This window comes from Uloborus diversus, chromosome 1 (genome assembly GCF_026930045.1).
Source record: "Uloborus diversus isolate 005 chromosome 1, Udiv.v.3.1, whole genome shotgun sequence".
Lineage (NCBI taxonomy): Eukaryota > Metazoa > Arthropoda > Arachnida > Araneae > Uloboridae > Uloborus > Uloborus diversus.
Window position 1 is genome coordinate 105,674,841 of NC_072731.1, and position 18,279 is coordinate 105,693,119.

The window sequence follows — 18,279 nt, forward strand, 5'->3', positions numbered from 1 at the left end:
AAAAGAAAGCACTCTAATTGAATGTGGTCGAAATTTATGTGTCTCCCGATTCCTTTAATGTGTAGTTTAACTATCAGTGTATATTTGTAGATGTGTTAATGTATGTAAATAACATAACTATTACAAACATTTTCTTTTTGTTTTTAAAAACTTGCTTGGATTGATTTTCAGTCTCCAATCAAAAAAATGGTTAAGTAAGTAAATCATTATTCGCTTTATAACTTTTTTTAGTAAATGTTAATTAATTAACCTGTATTATACCTCATAAACTATGATAATTTTTATATTCTTTCTTATTCATCTTTTGTAATAAAGTTTTAGACTAAGAATTCTGAATAGTGAGCACTGGCTACCAGAGTCATAAAAAATGGTAGCCATTTTTTAAAAAATATATATTCAGCTCAAAAAATAAATAACCGTAACGGTTTGCTCCGAATTACGTTGCCAAAATAAAGTCGACTGATGCGCTGAATGTCTCACAATTGGAATCGTGTTGTCTATGATTTATGTTTTTTAGTATCGTTTTCAATGAAATGGTAGCCTTTTGGCGAATGCCGACCGTTAATCCCGAACTTTTAATTTGTGTAGAGACACGTATTGTCCATTTGATAACAATTTCTTTTTAAATATTAATTGCATGCAATAAATTCAACAAAACTAATACTTATGCACGTACAAATCACGCATACAGTGGCGGATCCAGCCGATTGTTTTGGGAGGAGCCATCCGAAATTTTTGAACAAACTCCGAAATCCCCAGAAATTTTATTAAAATGAAGTTTTAAAAACTTAATTTCGGGGTATCGGGACATTAAGTGAGGGGGTGGATTTCAGAATCTCCCTTGAAAATGTTTCAAAATTTAAATTACCGTGTAATTTTTGAAAATTAGGAAACTAAAAACGCATTTTGTCTATTTTTGATGATGTACCGAGAAAGGTCGGCTTTAGGTGCTGGCCCCAAAATATTTTTTGAAAATAAAGCTGAGAAACCAAAATACTCTGTCATTATACATCGAGAAGTTAAAAGAGGAGGGATGCTCTTCTAGCTCTTCATCTATCCATCATAAAAATGCACCTTTAGGTAATGTTTGCTTACATTTCAGGAAGAGTGAAGGTGCTTAGAATCCTTCATTTCTGGAAATATTTTGCATTTGAGGCTCTAAAAATTCCATTTTTAACTATTTTTATACATATTTTAGAAAGAGATGGAAAATTCGTGAGCTCCTCCAAAAACCTTCTTTTAAAGCTATTATCACGATATAAACTAGGGAGGGAGGGGTTCCTATCAAAGATCGTTTGTAATTGAAGTCCCAAAAAATTTCATTTAAGTTGCTTTTAAGCAAGTTAACTGATAAGGGCTGGATAAGCTAGTTTCTGTTGACAGTTTTGCCATATACTTAAAATGCAATTTTTTTACTACATATCAAGGCATTTGTGAAAGGGTATGGGAAAAGGGGTTCTCACCCTAGTTTCGAAATTAAAGCCATAAAAACGAAAATTTAGGCTCTCTTTGGTCTTGTAAACAATAGGTATACTCTGAGAACCGCAGCATTTAGAGATCGTCCAAGTGTCTGTAGTTGGAATCAAGAAATGATGTAAAAGATGGAGAAAAATTTTGGAAATAAGTTTTGTTTTGAGGGTAGGGACATAATTTATCTCCCAATTAAGGCCTATACTTCTTTTTCAGTATAACACGTGTTAAATTTTGTTATCTTCTCATAATATTTTTTTTTCTCTTTTTTCTTAAAAAAATTCCTACAATCACAAGGCTTTGGGAGGGGCCATGGTCCCCATGGCCCCCCTCTCCGCCCCTGTACGCATAGGTAGTTTATACAGTCTGTATGAGGAACTGTCAGAGGTCAATAAAACTTCGGCCGCCCGGAAGCCTAAAAATATACCTTTGTGACTTAATTTTTTTTATGAACGTGAATCTTACGAAAGCCACGTTATACTGAATTTTCCTCTAAACTCTGGGAAATTATTTGTCTGGTGCCAAAACTTTTCCCTGACTCCAGGGGTAGAAGTATTCTTATATATCCTATATTTCCTATATTTTCAAAAAAAAGCATCAAAAGTGTCCTGTATTTCCTATATTTTTGCGAAATGCCTTATATTTCCTATATTCCCATAGTTTGTTATAAAGATTTATAGAAAATGACTATAGAAATGCCTTTAGGTTACTTGATTTGCACTTTATCTCACAAGTTGACAAAAGATAATCCAAGACTGCTTAAAAATGAGATACATAAGTATAATTTTTTTTTTTTATGTCTGCCGGTACCCGCTGTTTAAATTTTGTTGTAAGTGTAGAGTATTTTTACAAAATTTAAAAATTGTTTTAAGAGAAAGCTTCAGTTATCCATATTTTATGACGAGCTCTCCAAACTTTTGATAAAGCACTTTGTTAATGAATCTTCACTAGCACCAAAATGTGGTGAAGGATCAGTCATTATTAATACAAAAAAAATCTATTTTAAGTATTTAAATGTAGGTAATTATGCAAAAAAAAAGAGATTAATGTAAAAATTTTTGAAGAATGGGGATTTGATGTACTTGGCAAAAGATGAAATGCAGAAAAGTGTTAGGTAAAAACTTTTCCAAAATATAAATAATCAATGATTGTAAATAGTTGTATTAACTGTAAATAGCTTTCAGATTGTTCAAATTTGTTTTATAATTTTTTGTATTTAAGTAAACTTATTTTCTTATTACATTATTCTTTCAGGAACAGGAAACTCTAGCATTTTTATTTGGGTTTTTAAACTGTATGCAGCATGATTCATTGAAATCATTGATAATAATTGGTGCAAAAATAATTAGAAAAAATAAACTACAGTTGGCGCCGCTTAATGTGATCAGTGATCATGGTTAATGTTATCATTCGCTTAATATTATCAAAATTACGAAGTCCCGAAACACTTCTATATTACCATGTGTTAAAAAAATCGGATATTGTAATCAGTGCCTTGGTTTATTGTTATCAGCTTTCCATAAAATTTCAATTTTTTCCCCTTTTTTTTCTCCTCAATCAACAGAAATACAAAGGCAAATCCTGACACGTAGCTTCCAGGAAAACAAGTTTCCCTTTTACCAGTAAAGCAGAAGATTTTTCTCCCTGCTTACACTGAAACCTTCACTCTAAACAGCCAAACATTTCCAAGATTTAGAAAAGGTGCAATGATTTAGCTGTCAAGGAAAAAAATTACGTTTTAAAACACTTTAACAATTTCACCGTGATGAGTCACGGAAATGCTACAGAAGAGCTGATGAGTGACGAGATTTAAAACAAAGTAAAGTCGATTAAAAATTTAAACAAAAAACGAAACAGTGCCGGAAAAGATGGTGAAGTTGAATCTGCTTTAAAACTGCGGTGTGCGAATGTCAGGGAAAAGGATGCGCAAGTAAACGGTCCGTTAATGCGACAAAAAGCTGAAGATCTTGCTTTTAAAATGGACAAAAAAGACCGACTCAGTAGCATCGGACGAATGGTTTAATCGATGGAAAAAAGAGCTATTCCATTCTGCTAATTTAATAATTTATAATTTAAAACTGCGTTTAGTTGAGTCATTGTAATTTTAATTTGCAGCTGTAAAAATCAATGCTTCTTAATTGAAGGAAAAAATCATTTTGTGCGTCCTGGATTATATTTGGATATTGTTAACAATCGGTTATTGTTATCAAACTACATTTGTCCCAAAGGGATCACATTAAGCGGCGCCTACTGTATGTATTGTTTATTTTTTCACATCAAAATCATTCATAAAAACATGTCCTATATTTGTCCTATATTTTTTGTGGAAAATGTCCTATATATTAGAAGCTGACCACTTCTACCCCTGCTGACTCCCTAGATTTTACCATTTCTGTTGGTCTCTGTATATTATATGTAATATTTTAATTTGTAAATTACTCGCTAGATAAAATTTTAAGTTATGAGAAATCGTGTTTTACAGAACTCTATTAATATCCATTGAAAAATAATTCCAACACAAAACGTTTGATATTAATACGACCAATATTCAGCGAGATATAAAACGCAGCATTTTGTGACTTACACCTCTTTACATTCGCCGTCAACAACGCCTTTTGGAGGGAAAATATAGCGGTTAACATGGGTTTAAATTTACTAAATGTGTGCATGGAATGAGGTTTTTTCAATTGTTCGAGGTTTTGTAGTTTGTTGTTGCGTATCATGGCATAACATTTGCATTTATTTTTAGATATCAATGAAAAATAAAAACTTTTTTTTTACTTCGACAACCTGTCATTTTTCTGAAATGGCAATGAGTTCAAATCTTATCTTCTGTATGGTCCCTTAAAACTTTGAACTCTAATATCTCCTTGAATTTTGGTCGCACAAATGTCACATTTTCTGTGTTAGTAATATTTTTCATTGGATATTATTTCCCTCAATATAAGTTAAGGGACCTAAAGCCCTTATAAAATATTAAATTTTGGATTTTTTACTCATTTTAATTTTCGTTTCATACTTTCGCTATTTGATTTTGAACTCTGCAACTGATTTTGAACATTTTTGCAATTGGAAGTATGCATCTAAGACTAACGGTTGCGAAAAAAAAGTCTTGCAGGTTAAACCGAAACACACTGTATACAAATATAGGGTACCAGGCTTTACAAGGTTTTGGACACTACGGTAAAAACCACAGTAAATACCGTGGTTTTTACCGTCCTGTCCAAAATCCTTGTGTCCAAAACTACATGTTTAGAGGAACTGTGTTAGGTGAGAAAATATCAAAAACAGAACAAAATGTGTCAAAGTTATGTTTTATATTGAATATTTGTTCAATGGTGAGCATTCAAGTATAAATATAGTATATGTAACTTATTTATACAGCTGATTCGAATCCAGTTAAATGGAAGTTGAATTCTTTATTAAAAATTTCTATTTGTACGCATAAGGTTTTCCCCCCTCATAATAGTAACCACATTTTTCGACATTTATGCATGTGTGCAAATGAAAGTGTTCAAAATATAGTGCAATAATCGACTTAAATGCAATAAATGAAAATTTTTAAACTAAAATGGAATACAACTCCTTTGAGAACCTTTTACTGCTTTGTAAAGATTTTCTTCCATTGGCTATGGTGCCCCCATTTCATGAGCTAAACACCAAATCTTTAATCTCTGATTTAAAAAAGAGTTTTCGTTAAAACATCATGTATAAATGCAGAAACCATTTTAAAAAATAGGCTTTTTCTGCACCTAAATATTACACATTTAATAACATTCTATGAGTTGTAAATGAGTTCAGTAATGGATATGTTCGAAATTCGACCATATTCATTGCTGAATATTTGAGAAAACTCTACGAGCTGTTGCATAAGGGAGTTTTTATGTAATAGAATTATCAGCATTTTTTAAAGTAAAATATTTTTTAAATGAACATTCCGGAGAAAAATATTAATAAATGCTCATTAATTAAAACTTATTAATATTTACATTTATGCATTACGAATATTGCGGTAAATACGAACTGATCATATTATACACCTTCAGCTTTAGCATTTTAGGACAGTTTAAAACCCTTTTTGAACAGTTTTAGACAGTTTAGGATGGTAAAAACCACCTGTTCTGTCCTAAACCAGTTTCGGACAGTCCAAAACCCAACACAGCAACTAATTTATCGGTAGTTCAGCCGGAGTACCAGATAACTTAATTAAAAAAGACTCACCTAATAATAAGGGAGCTTCAAAATTACTTCATATTGTAGATGAGAACAAAAAAAAAGGGCAACACTTTTTTTTAAAATAAAGTCAAATCAATATAGATGGTAGTTGATAGGGATGTTATAGAAAACAAGAGAATCGCCAGGGGGATAAGTGATAAAAGGCGTTTTAGAAAAAACTTTGGCGACAGAAATCGTGAAAAAGATTTTAGCAGTTGCGTGGGACAGATGGGGAATCTTCAAACATTTTGTTAGTAGCCCAAGTTACAAAAAAAATAAAAAATAATAGATACATTGGAAAATTGCAAACAAACTGCAATGGTTAAAGCAAAATGATGAATAAAGCAGAAAGTAAAAAGGTTCGAAATGAATATATATATATATATATTAATCCGATTTCATCACAAGTGCAACAATACAACTGTTCCAAACTGCTCACCGTTCAAAAGAACGGTCGTTCATTTTTTAAGTGAACGAACAGATCCGTTCATTTTAAAGATTCGTTCTTTTTGAGTCGTTCGTTCATGAAAGACACATCTCTAGTCTGAATGAACACGTTGTTGAACGAGTGTGTGTGTGTAAAGAGATTATTCGCTTTATTTTAATTTAATTTTTAATCGAAAAATTTCCTAAACAGCAATTTTTATTCTTTGTGTGCTCACCATTCATACGGGGCTCACAGTAGAAGGGCATTTAAATGTTTTTTATATAACTTGTTCGGTCAAACAGCACAGGTCCTGTTAGCTTAATCGGACCAGCCGGTTATTACACTGCAAAAAAAAAGCTGTTGTTTTTACAGTAAAATACTGGCAGCTCGCATTCCAAAGAAAAACTGCAAAAATTACAATTCTAAACTGTAAAATTTGCAGTAATATACTGTTTTATAATAGACTTTTACTGTGAAATTTACAGCGATAAACTGTAAAATTAGCAGTAATATACTGCTTTTTAATAGAACTGCCCTGTAAAACTTACAGTATCAAACTGTAAAATCAGCAGTAATATACTGTTTTAGGAATGACTTGACCTGTAAATTTAACAGAGATAATATGTAAAATTAACAGTTATATACTGTTTTGTAACGGAATTGCAATGCAAAATTAACAGTATCAAACTGTAAAGTTAGCAGTATTATGCTGCGGAATCAACTGAATTGTGCCATAAAAGCAGCAGTAGTATACGGTTTTATAAATGATTTGTACAGTAAAATTAACAGCAGTAAACCATAAAATGAAATTATCAATTTTTATGCAACAGGGTTTTTTCACCCTATAGTTTCTTTTCATAGCCGAAATCACTGCTTTTACAGCTGAAGAACAATATCGAAAAGTAAAGCAATTGAGTCAGTATGTACGTCGTATAAATCAGTCTACATACGAAATCTGTTCCTTTTCTTAAGTTTTTCAACAACAAAAATAATGTTTTAGGCTATGAAAAGCGACAAATAAAGAAATATAAAACACTTTTACATAAAAATAGTTAACTGCTGCTAAATATGTTTTATTGATATTAATTTCCTTGTACACAAAATAAATCAATGCCCCATCTCAATATTTTATAAACACATGTTAAAGAAAAAGTGGTGCATTTTCATTTCTACAAAAAACTTTTGGCTCTATTGCAAACAAAAATTTACAAATTGAAGGAAATTGCAAAATATGGTCTGAAGCTTTATTTTAAGAACAGTTATAGCCTTTTCAAAATACAAAACTTTTTGACCCATGAAGGTAGTAAAAATGAGAAGGTTTTTATATATGACTGAAAATACTACATCGTATCTTCACTAAAAGTACTTTTTTTCACTTTCAGCTTATCGAGTTGCTAAAATGTGCAGCATAACGTGGGAAATGTTTTGCAATATGTATTCCATTATACCTTTAAGTTTATTTTGACTTTATGCATGCAATTCTGTGCATTTATTTTCCTTTTCTGGTAAAACAGATTATGTTCACGGTGTTGTTCTTTTTTTAATATTATAATTTGCACTTGGACTTACTTTATTTGAGAAATACTACTGACAAACTAATTTTATTTCACACTATATCTGCAGTATTCAGCATTTAGACTGCACAGAATGGTTTTTATTGTATACTGATTATTATAGATTTGATAATACTTTTTCCTATTGATCTTTTAAAGTTTTCATAAATGAAAACAATAAATATGTGACAGTTCTATATTCCAGAGCTGTTAAACAGAAACAATTTTTCACCCGGTATAATAAAATCTGTCAGGTTTATGAGTACTAGTATTGAAAGTTAAAACTTAGTTTTACTACTCCAAAAATTATATAACTTTATATTATGTTATACTGTTTTCATGACAAAAAAGGAAAAATTCACACCATTAAAAATTACCAAATTATTTTATTTCGTATACATTACCTATAAATATAGATTAGTAATTTTTACAGTGAAATTGCAGAAATTCATTTAAAATCGAATACTATTTTTTTCAAGGTCAAAATTTTTACATCACAACCTTGATTCTTCTTTGTGACATCGTTGCCGACTTAGGTGCCATCATTAGGCCTTATACTAGGAAAGCATCTGTCAAAATAAAAATTGTTAGAATCTCATAAACCTTTTAGACACGAAAAAACATACCTTGAAAAAATCAAATTACGTAGGCATAAAAATACGCCCTAAAATGATTAAAATTATGACTCTGAATGATCTGAAATTAAGGATGCCTTGGGAATAGCTTTTATTTCGAAACCGCTTAACATATACCTAAATTGTAATTGAACCGTTGATTTCAAGAACCAGTTAAGCGCTAAATATGTTGTCGTAAGGAGAAAAAAAACTGTTTGGCAGCAATTTGCAACCTACGCATTTGTAGCGGCGGTTATTAATGTTTAATTAAAGTAGACCTAATCTGGATACTTTACATAAGAACTCAAAAAATGAAAAAGAAAGAAAATAATATCTTACATTTTATCTTCCATGTAAAGAAATGCACTTATACTGGTTCCTGAAATACAATTAAAAAAAAAATCCTTGTAATTTTCGGTATTTTTGAAGGATTTTGTAATTTATATAAGACTGTTGATTAAGAATAATGTTTATTTGTTTCGATCGGATAACTGAAGTGATCGGGAGAATAACTCCTTTTATAAATCAAGAGAAAAAAAAAACAGCGGAAAGTTGTCCAAAATGGGAAAGCTAGCATCTTGGCCTAAAGAAAAAAAATGTTTGAAAGATGATAAAACTTGAAACTAGTTTCTTCTTAGAATAGGCTTCAGATTATCGTATTGCAATATATTTACTTCAAAACAATAATTAGGATGAGGTAGAGATATTTTTTTTTTAGAAAATGGAGCAATGTCGACGTTTAGGACAACCAATTCGGAAATATTGGGGTATTCATTTAAAACAATGAATACCGTATCTAGACTCTTTTACCCCGCCCCCCTCCCGAGGTATTTTTGTAACCGATATTCCTTTCCAACACTTGTTAAATAGCTCGAGCTATGTTCAACGGATACCAGCTTCATTTTCTTTTTCTTTGACAGCTCCCTATTGTTAGAAATATTTAGAACTCTGTCTGTACTTAATGTAAAATATTTTACTTTAATTTTTTTAAATATTTTTTTCATATATTTTATTTTACAATCGTGTTATTACATTGTTAAAATTTCATTTTTTGGAGTTTTTTTTCTTAAGTACTAAGGAATCACATAAAAGAATCATTTGAGTTGAAATAAAATAATACCGTAAGATCATTGTATCTTATATATGTCTTAATATTTAAGCATAATTTAAGATGCTTCATTTATATTCTATGTCTTTCAAAATGGGGAGCCCCCTCCCTCTTCGTTTTGAACAGCCATTTCCCCATTTAAGCCACCAGCGACTTTTATTTTAAGTGGCACTTCTTTTGGAAGGTTTTACACAAATTATCTTTAAGTTTTTCAGAATTTACGTGAAATCTGGAAGAAAATTCTTTATTCCCAAAATCAAGATGGCTTAGTTAAAGTCAGTTCAGTAAGAAACTAAAATTGGTCAGAAAAGTTGAAAGTTTTTAACAAAAGAATAAATCGTCAAATATGTCAAAAAATGGATTAAATCTGGTAGTGCCAGCTCTAATCATTAATTGTAAGTCCATATTTGGCCCGCCGTCCTTGTTGTAAACAATGCTACCCTTCTTGAAAACGCTTACCAGAAGACCGCACCACTTTTACTGTAGTTTTAAACATGCCCACATTTGCAAAATAACTGCTTTTTATTTACATTACAATAAAAATAATCTATAATTTTGTTTGATAAGTCAAGTCTGAATATGCGAAGAAAATTTCATACGCTTTAATACTTCGTACTTTAAACTTTAATCTTCATCGGTTTTCTCATTATGAAGTTGACTTTAAATTTTGTTCCTTTAATTTTTACAAAAATGCGTACAATAAATAATAAAGTACTCAGCATTCTGTTTCGGTTCCTTCGATTTTAATAACATGTAAAAACAAAGAATCAATGTTCTAAAATTTACTGAAAAATTAAAAAAATAATAATAATACTGAAAGAAATGTACGTCTAATTTAGCTCTAGCAACAAATTTCTATATTCCGGTGATTCTTGAAGTGTTAATATTCAACTACCCGCAAAAATTAATATTGAATTACAAATTTAAAAAACTCAAGACTTAAATGAATTGTATGACCGATCACATTTTAATCAAAACTAAATAAAATTTCGTTTATATTGTTCCAATACATAGTTCTTGATTGTAATGATACATAGAACCTGACAACGGGCCACAAAAAACAGCTTCAGGGAACCAATATGGCACGCAGGCCGTAGGAGAGGGTTCAGTGCCTTAGAACGCTCTAAAACTCAAAAGCATTTGTGATTACAAATTACATCCGATACAAAAATATAAACACAAAAATATAAATGAAAAGAGATACTTATAAAGATGAAAAGAGATACTTCCGTTGCCGGCATTCGTGTCACTAAGTGAACCACTGCAACGTCGTTCAGACAAGAGGCTTCTTTGAAATTCCAAGCGGAACACAACTGCGAACTGCCACGAACCCATTATTCCATTCAATTCTGGTCACAAGTTACGTAGTTCTTTACATTTGCATACCACTAAACTCAAAGAAATAATATTGCATTAGTGAATAAATTTAAATGAAGTGAATTCAGGCGGCTAGAATGAAATTGATAGTTTAAATTTTTTCGAAATACCTAACGCAACCATATCACCGGGCACAAATTCAAAATTAAATCAACTACATTTTTTTTCCTCCGTGGAAGGACAGGAACAAAATATTCGCTAGCATATTCCCCCCTTCTTGGTACGCCAGCACACGGGAAACAGGAAATACTTTAAGACATGAATAAAAAATATATTACAGGCCATCCGTTTGTGTGCACAAATTATAACTTAAACATAATGGAATAATTGAAACATTTCCAAAAAAAAAAAAAATAATAATAATAAATAAATAAAACAATCTAGAAAAATATGTCATTGCAATTCAAGGTTTACGTAAATTTTCCCTTGAGAAAAGTTTTGTAAAACAATCAGCTAAATTATTTTTAGTTTCAACAAATTTTATTCCAAATTTGTTTTCATCAATCAAATTCCTAAGGAAATGGTACCCCACATCAATCTGCTTAGTTCTGCAATTTTCTATTGCTGAACTAGAAAAATCGATCGCAAATAGATTGTCACAGTACTAAGTACTATCTATCAATCTAAAATTCTTAACTCTTTTCGTAGCCAATTAATTCATTTAAAATTCTTTTGATCCGCATAACTTCCTTAGATTTTCCACTAAATGAAATATACTTCGCTTCCATCGTTGACAGTGCTACGCATTTTTGTTTGTATTTAAACCATACTATTCGTATCCTATCCAAAAACACTACAAGCCCCCCCCCCCGCCATTGAAATCCGGTCGTCGTGATTCGAGGCGTAATCTGAATCAGAATGACAATTTACAGATAAAATTTAAATTTTAGGGATAGACAAACCTTTCAGGTTGCCTCACAAATCTCCCCTTTTAAATCCCCATATAAATACGGATTGCAATCATCTACTTGGAAATGAACCCAATGTAGTTTATACACAAAAATTGAAAAGAAAGCCTCAATCAAAGGAAATTACTGGAGAGAACACTTGCGAAAAGTATCCCCCCCCCCCATACCTGGTGGTTACCTAAAATTACCAGTCTCGCCTTAAAGCGCATTATTTCATTCTGCTCATCTGTTTTTAAATCAAAACCGTCATCTATATCCTTCTTTCTTTCTAAAATTTTCAGTCAGTTTAACCAATTCGTAAACGTTTCTTTCTCAGATCACCTGAATTTCTTGAGCCATTCCGTTTTCAAACTTTGTTTCAAATTCGAAGAAATTACATCTTCAGAAATGTTAACTTCTAGCTTACTTGAATTATCCCCCCTATCTTCATCGGAATCCGATACTTTTGTTGAATTATCATCACAAGTGAAATCAAAATATATTGGGTCATATTTAATGTTATTTTCAGAACAATAAACCTCGGCTTCGTGATTCGAACTTTAGAACCGTCGTCGTGTCAATAGAATAATACATATCCCTGAATTCTCTGCTTTGGTATTTATTTAACCCTATTAATTCTCAACACGCTCGATTTTATTTTCAGGATAATCTTTTCCTACTTCAGATTTACTCAGTAGTGAAATAAAACTGTGTCCCTCTGTTTCCCGTTAATTTTTTACGCCCCCAGAATTTATTTTCATCGAATTAAACATTCAGCGTTTCGGTTATTTCGCGATTTTCGGGATCCCAAATTCTATAACCTTTCGTATAAAACGCATATCCTACTATGACTCCCTGTTTAGCTCTCATATCCAATTTGTTTATTTTCTGTTTTGGAAGTCCAATGTACGAAATACAGCCAAAAAACACGGGAGTGTTTAATAGATGGCTTTCTTCACCTAAATAGCTCAAAAAAGGTTTTGGTTTTTCCTTTTAAAACCGCTCTAGTCCGTAAGTAGTGGTAGCATATAGCTGCTTCGGCTCAAAACTGCTGAGGCAAACCCGATTCATTTAAAAGTGTCCTAATTCCATTTATTAATGTTGAGTCATAGTGTTCTATGACGCTACTTTGTTAACTGAAGGATTTGTTGGGTTTTTTCAATTCTTATGCTTTGGTCGCTAAGGTAAATTTCAAAGCGGAAGTTCAGAAATTCCTTTCCGTTATCGGATCTTTCCCGCAAATATCTCTGTTCTCTTTTGAAACCTGACAAAGTATTCAAAAACCTCACTTTTCTTTTATAAGAAACAAACCGAAGGCTTTCTTGAAAAATCGTCTATTATTGTGAAAATAATCCCTCCAGCCTTAAAGCACTCAACTGCTAAGGAACCCACCGCATTTAAATGCAAAAGATTTTACCCGGCTTTGGCTTGAACCTCCGTTACAAGTTGAAACGAAATTCTCCGATTTTTCCACTTTACACGGATAACAATTTAACATACTTTTACTTTTTATATGCAGTGAAAGACAGTGAAGTACAGAATCACTTTTCAGTATTTCTTTCTTTTGGTGCTTAATTGCACAAGGTTTATTTTGATGAGGACTACAATCTGAGTGCTTTGCCTCCCTTACGCATGATGTATTTTATTACACATATAAACAACACATGAAGTAATTTACATCACAAAGAAGGGAAAGTACAACCTGAACGAGGGTGGGAGTCGAACCCACCGCCTCAAGTCTGTCAATGTCAAGCAGTCACTCAGACCGCTCGGCGGCCACTGAGGCACCTTTTCAGTATTTATAATGTAGTTTTTGTCGTCATCATAAACACGTTGATGCCAATCTTTAAAACCCAAGGGTTCTAAAAGTTAAAATGTAAGGAAACTGACGAGTTCAAGGTTACCAGAGTTTCAAATTCTACTGTAGTTTACTAGCATCTACTTTTCTAAATGAGCATGTCCCTTAAGGCGAATAAAATATGACAAACAATGCATAATAATGTAAATATTCTACTTTAAATTAAAAAACTAATTTTGACGAGAACGAAACACTACCAGATAAGAAATGAAGAGCTGAAAATTTTAAAATATAGCCAGGCACGGCCTGAACTTAAATATGTTGGGAAGGCGTATAATCTCAATTTGTCAATTGGAATTTACATATTTGCCGATTAATAAAATACTGGTGCATGTGCACATTAAGTACGCACAACAATAAATACAATATGTAATGGAATTTGAACATTCGAGAATTCAAAAATTGCAACATTACAGTTATATCCCCAAATTTGCCGAATCGCCAGACAAAATTTTCCCAATGTGGAAATTTTGAGGAGGTCATACAGACTTTCCTTGACCTCCCATCGAGTGCCTTTGAATATAGTTTTTAAAATTATTTTTATGTTCACAAGTTCCAATGGTACTAGTGCATTTTTCCTGAAGTAAAACTTTAATTTCCTGCTGACGGAAATATAAAACTTTTGAAACAAAAAGGTTTTGTGATTGTGTCTGAAAATGCTTATTTTTATTATTATTTTTTTTTTTTTGAGTGCTTCATTGATTATTTTTTTAATTACTATTATTTTAGTTTTGATCGATAAGTATGAAGCTGACTCCAGATTTCAGAGAACTTTAAGTCGTTTAGACATCAGACTGTTTATTTCCAGAGTGGCAAATTCTTCAACAAAAAATATCAGTAAACGTGATACTGTTTGCATGTCTCTCAGTCACATTGTTATTTTATACATAGGAATTTAAATTTTAAGTACTGACATCCTATATAACACAAAATATAGTCGTAGACAAAGTATAATGTTCTAATAACTTTAAATACGATTAAGAAAGGAATTGATTTCTTTTAAAAACAAATCTGAGGTTCAGAAAATGTTTAAAAACTATCATACGTGCTGTAAAATGTTCAGAATCACAACAACTACTCGGATTGTCGCTATAAAGCAATCGGTACAACTTACAACTAAAAGAAATTGCAAAGTCAACATCAACGAATATTGGGATACGAATTGCGATTTAAAAATAAAAACTTATTTTACATACATTCTCGATGATAAAGAAAACTACATTTTGAGGAAAAGGGAATGAGTAATATAACTAGCACTTGCCTTTAACTTGGATTACATCTGAGCAGTCCTGCCTCAGCGTTCCCGAAAAATAACTAACATGGCTGTCTCGATACCTTAAATTCATTTTCTCTTCCCGTATGAAAAGAAAAACCTTTTGCGCATCGTTTTGCGCAATCTAAATCATTTTCACAGTTTTTTTCTGTTATTTGGCACAGCAGTATTAAACTGTAGGAAAAAACAGTATATTACTGTAAAAACAACAATTATTTTTTGCAGTGTAGGACCAAAATGGCCCGACCCTAATGTGTTCCGATTAACAGGAATCGACTGTAATATATGTTATAGTAGCAATAATATTAGTAGAAGTGATATATGAAAAAAAAAGAAAGCATTATAGTTTAAGATTTCGTCAAATTTTGCTTAGTTCCAATAAGACGTAAATCAGTACATTAACAGTAGCTACTCTATTACTTTTAAACCTGATAATAGTGAAAAAAATGGGCGAAACTTTATGTAACTTTGGGCGGTTGCGGAAGAGATTAAAGTTAAAAGGAAAATATTTTATTCGAAATTACTCGAAATCTACTGATTTGGTGCCCTGGGTCCGTGTCCCATGTGCTCATGTCTTAATATGAGCGTGACGATAACGTTAGTTTTAGATCCCTTTTCAGTAAACTAACGTAAAGTAACAACGTCTAACAAGCACAAATTCGCAGATTACTGCAGATGTTTTGGCGTTTCAGGGAACGCCTTTTTCAATGCAAAGCGTAGTGAGCTTATGGGTGAAAAGACGGTCTTTTCATCCGTTGACGTTGTCCTTTTTAGACGTTGTTACTTTACGTAACTTTACTGTTCAGCACAAAGGTATTTATTTATCTTACCCTTTTCAGTGGTTTAAAGACGTTAGCATGATGTTGAGTTTTCCCCAAGTCCCTTATTGAGATGTATAGAGGAAGTAAGCATAATTTTAATATTCTGCCTTTTCTTTTGGTGCAGAGGATGCAAGCACAGACAGCGACCTCCTCGTTGACTTGGGCAAGGAGCAGGTGGAAGGACCTTCAGAGTCTGAACTTCTGGAGTACTTGCAGGACGCAGAGAGTTCCCAACTCAACGAGCAGGAGCTCTCTTGGCTGGAGGAAGGCCTTGGCGAAGGACAGAAAGAGGCCGCCACCAAGATCCAAGCTGCCTTCAGGGGATACAAAGTTCGCAAGGATCAGAAAAGCAAATAGCCTTTTTTTCTGCATATGGACATCTTGCTCACACCAATGTAATCGAACTCAGATCAGTCTTCTTCATACACACAGAAGTACCTATCGCTTTTCAAGCACAATATTTTTGTTAAATAACGGCTTCAATTTTGAAAATTTTCAACAAACGCCTGCCAGATTTTTTACAGTAGAAACAAATGCTTAGGAGATCCTGCTCTAGATATGTCAATTAAATGTGATATAATTGGCACTGTGACTAGCGAATTTTCATTCAGATTTCTCGGTTCCCGTTATTTTACTGAAGAAATAACTTCGTTTCTCATACATTCCCGCATTTTTCTTTCACAAACTTAATCAGGCTTTCTCAGCATGTGTCCATTGAGCTTAATTCGATTATTTTTCTTTTCATTATCGTGCATTATGGACAATATGTGTACTCGAAGGAGATTTGTGTTAGTAGTTTTCTATCAAGTATTAGATTTCCGCTGTTTAGGTTCAGCTTTTAAATTTTGTGTGGAAAATGACAATGAAAACAGAGTTGCAAAATGTTAGGATACAACTACTTTAATCGAAGTAGCCGCAAATGTGCAACTATTTCAAAAATTCCCTAAGAGCATTGATTTTTGTGATATTTTCTATCAAACAGGTAGATAGGGAAACACAATGAAATACTTCTCTTGAAATACATTTGTTTCAAAACATGTTAAATTGATGACGTCAGTAATGTTTGGCATGCATTAGCTTGCAAATTAAAGGTGTTTGGTTCATTGCAAAATGGTGATTCAAAAATACTCATTTAATTTTTTTTTTTTTAATTGTAATTGCATTTTCTTTTCGTATTAGTGCCATGTTGTTGGGATTCGGAATATTTGATTCTAATTACGTATTCTAATCAAAACTTCAATATCTTATTGACGTGACTGAAAGGTTCAAACTCGGTAGCAGACGCTTGGATGCTCGTCGCCGATTCTTGCAAAAGTCTGGAAATTATTTTCAAACTGAAATTTTTTTCTTCAATTGATTTCTGCGTGAATCTGTCGACTTTAAAATATAAAAGTACAATTCAGAATGAAACAGAAGAACGATAGCAAAAATAAATAAATATATAAAGGGAATGGACACCTGCACCTCGTTGACTTCGGCAAGGAGCAGGTGGGATGACCTTCGGAGTCGGAGCTTCTGAAGTATTTGCAGCACGTAGAGAGTTTCCGACTCAACGAGTAGGAGCTCTCTTGTTTCTCACTGCAACGTACTAAGGAAGTGAAGGAGATAACACTAACATTTTTTTTTTTTTTTGATTCAGAAAAACGTCAAAAACGTCAATATGTTCTTTTCCAAATTAAGATTATTACTATTTGATTGATTGGTATATGACAAACAAGAACACTCAATACCACGACCTTCAGTCACACACACAAAGCTGGTTACCAAATCCGTAAACAACTTCGATATGTGAATTTAAAAAGAAAAAATGAACAAATTAAAATTGCCAAAATGTTAAGATAAACTTCATGCATCTTTTTAACAATGTCTCTTAAACTATTAAAACAAAAAGTGCCATTATGTTTTAGAATTCATTGTTCAAGACATATAGATCGCTCAACATTACTTCGGGAGTCCTTCACCTGAAGCTGATCTGATCAAGTTCGAAAATGATTTGGTGTGTTTAGTCTCAAAGCTTCAACAGGTCCGTCTGTTTTCCTATTGCCGGATCTGTGATTGATGCGCCTCTGTTTATCGCATTGTTTCGTTTTTCACCAAGAGCAGAGTACATAGAAAATAATTGATGCAGCTGTTTTTTTGTAATAAAAGCTTTTGAAATTTGAAAATAAAAATGTAAATAAATTGCTTATTAATTTCAGCGTCTATCTTTGTGTCTTATCTATTTCTTATTTGTGTTCGAAAAGCTGTTTAAATTTCACATCAAAGATAACTGTAGAGTTTTTTTTTTTTTTTTTTTTACAATCATGTAGACATTTTTCGAATTTTGTGATCTAACGTTCAGCTATGTAGTTTTAAAGTAAAATATTTAGTTTATCAGGAAACTTTATTATACTGAGATGGCGAGAGCGACGCAAGAGAGAGAAAAAAAAAAGATCCTCCACCCCGAATTTTTTGAGTATAATTTCTGCCTTGCCAGCAATGAAAGGTGCACTCTATAGTATCATTGCTATATTACATATTTTTGATCTTAACCAACACGCCGAGAAGAAATACTGATGTTCTGTCATATGATTGCTACAGGTTTCGGTAAAGTAATTTTACTTCATTTCTTTGAAAAGATGAAGCGCTAGTTATTTTCCAAGTTTTCCGTGAAACATCGATTTTCCTTCAACAGTG

At 32.2% G+C, this 18,279-nt stretch overlaps 1 protein-coding gene across 6 annotated transcripts in view; it reads left to right on the plus strand.

Moving 5' to 3' along the window:
* Positions 1-17,801, plus strand: part of LOC129231220 (myosin-7B-like) — a 121,458-nt gene extending 103,657 nt beyond the window's left edge. For all 6 annotated transcript variants that reach the window (XM_054865492.1, XM_054865526.1, XM_054865484.1 and 3 more), the window contains one exon: positions 15,728-17,801. In XM_054865492.1, coding sequence (XP_054721467.1) covers positions 15,728-15,960 — 233 coding nt within the window. In that variant the 3' untranslated portion in view covers positions 15,961-17,801. The remainder of the gene's footprint in view (positions 1-15,727) is intronic.
* Positions 17,802-18,279: the final 478 nt, after the last annotated feature.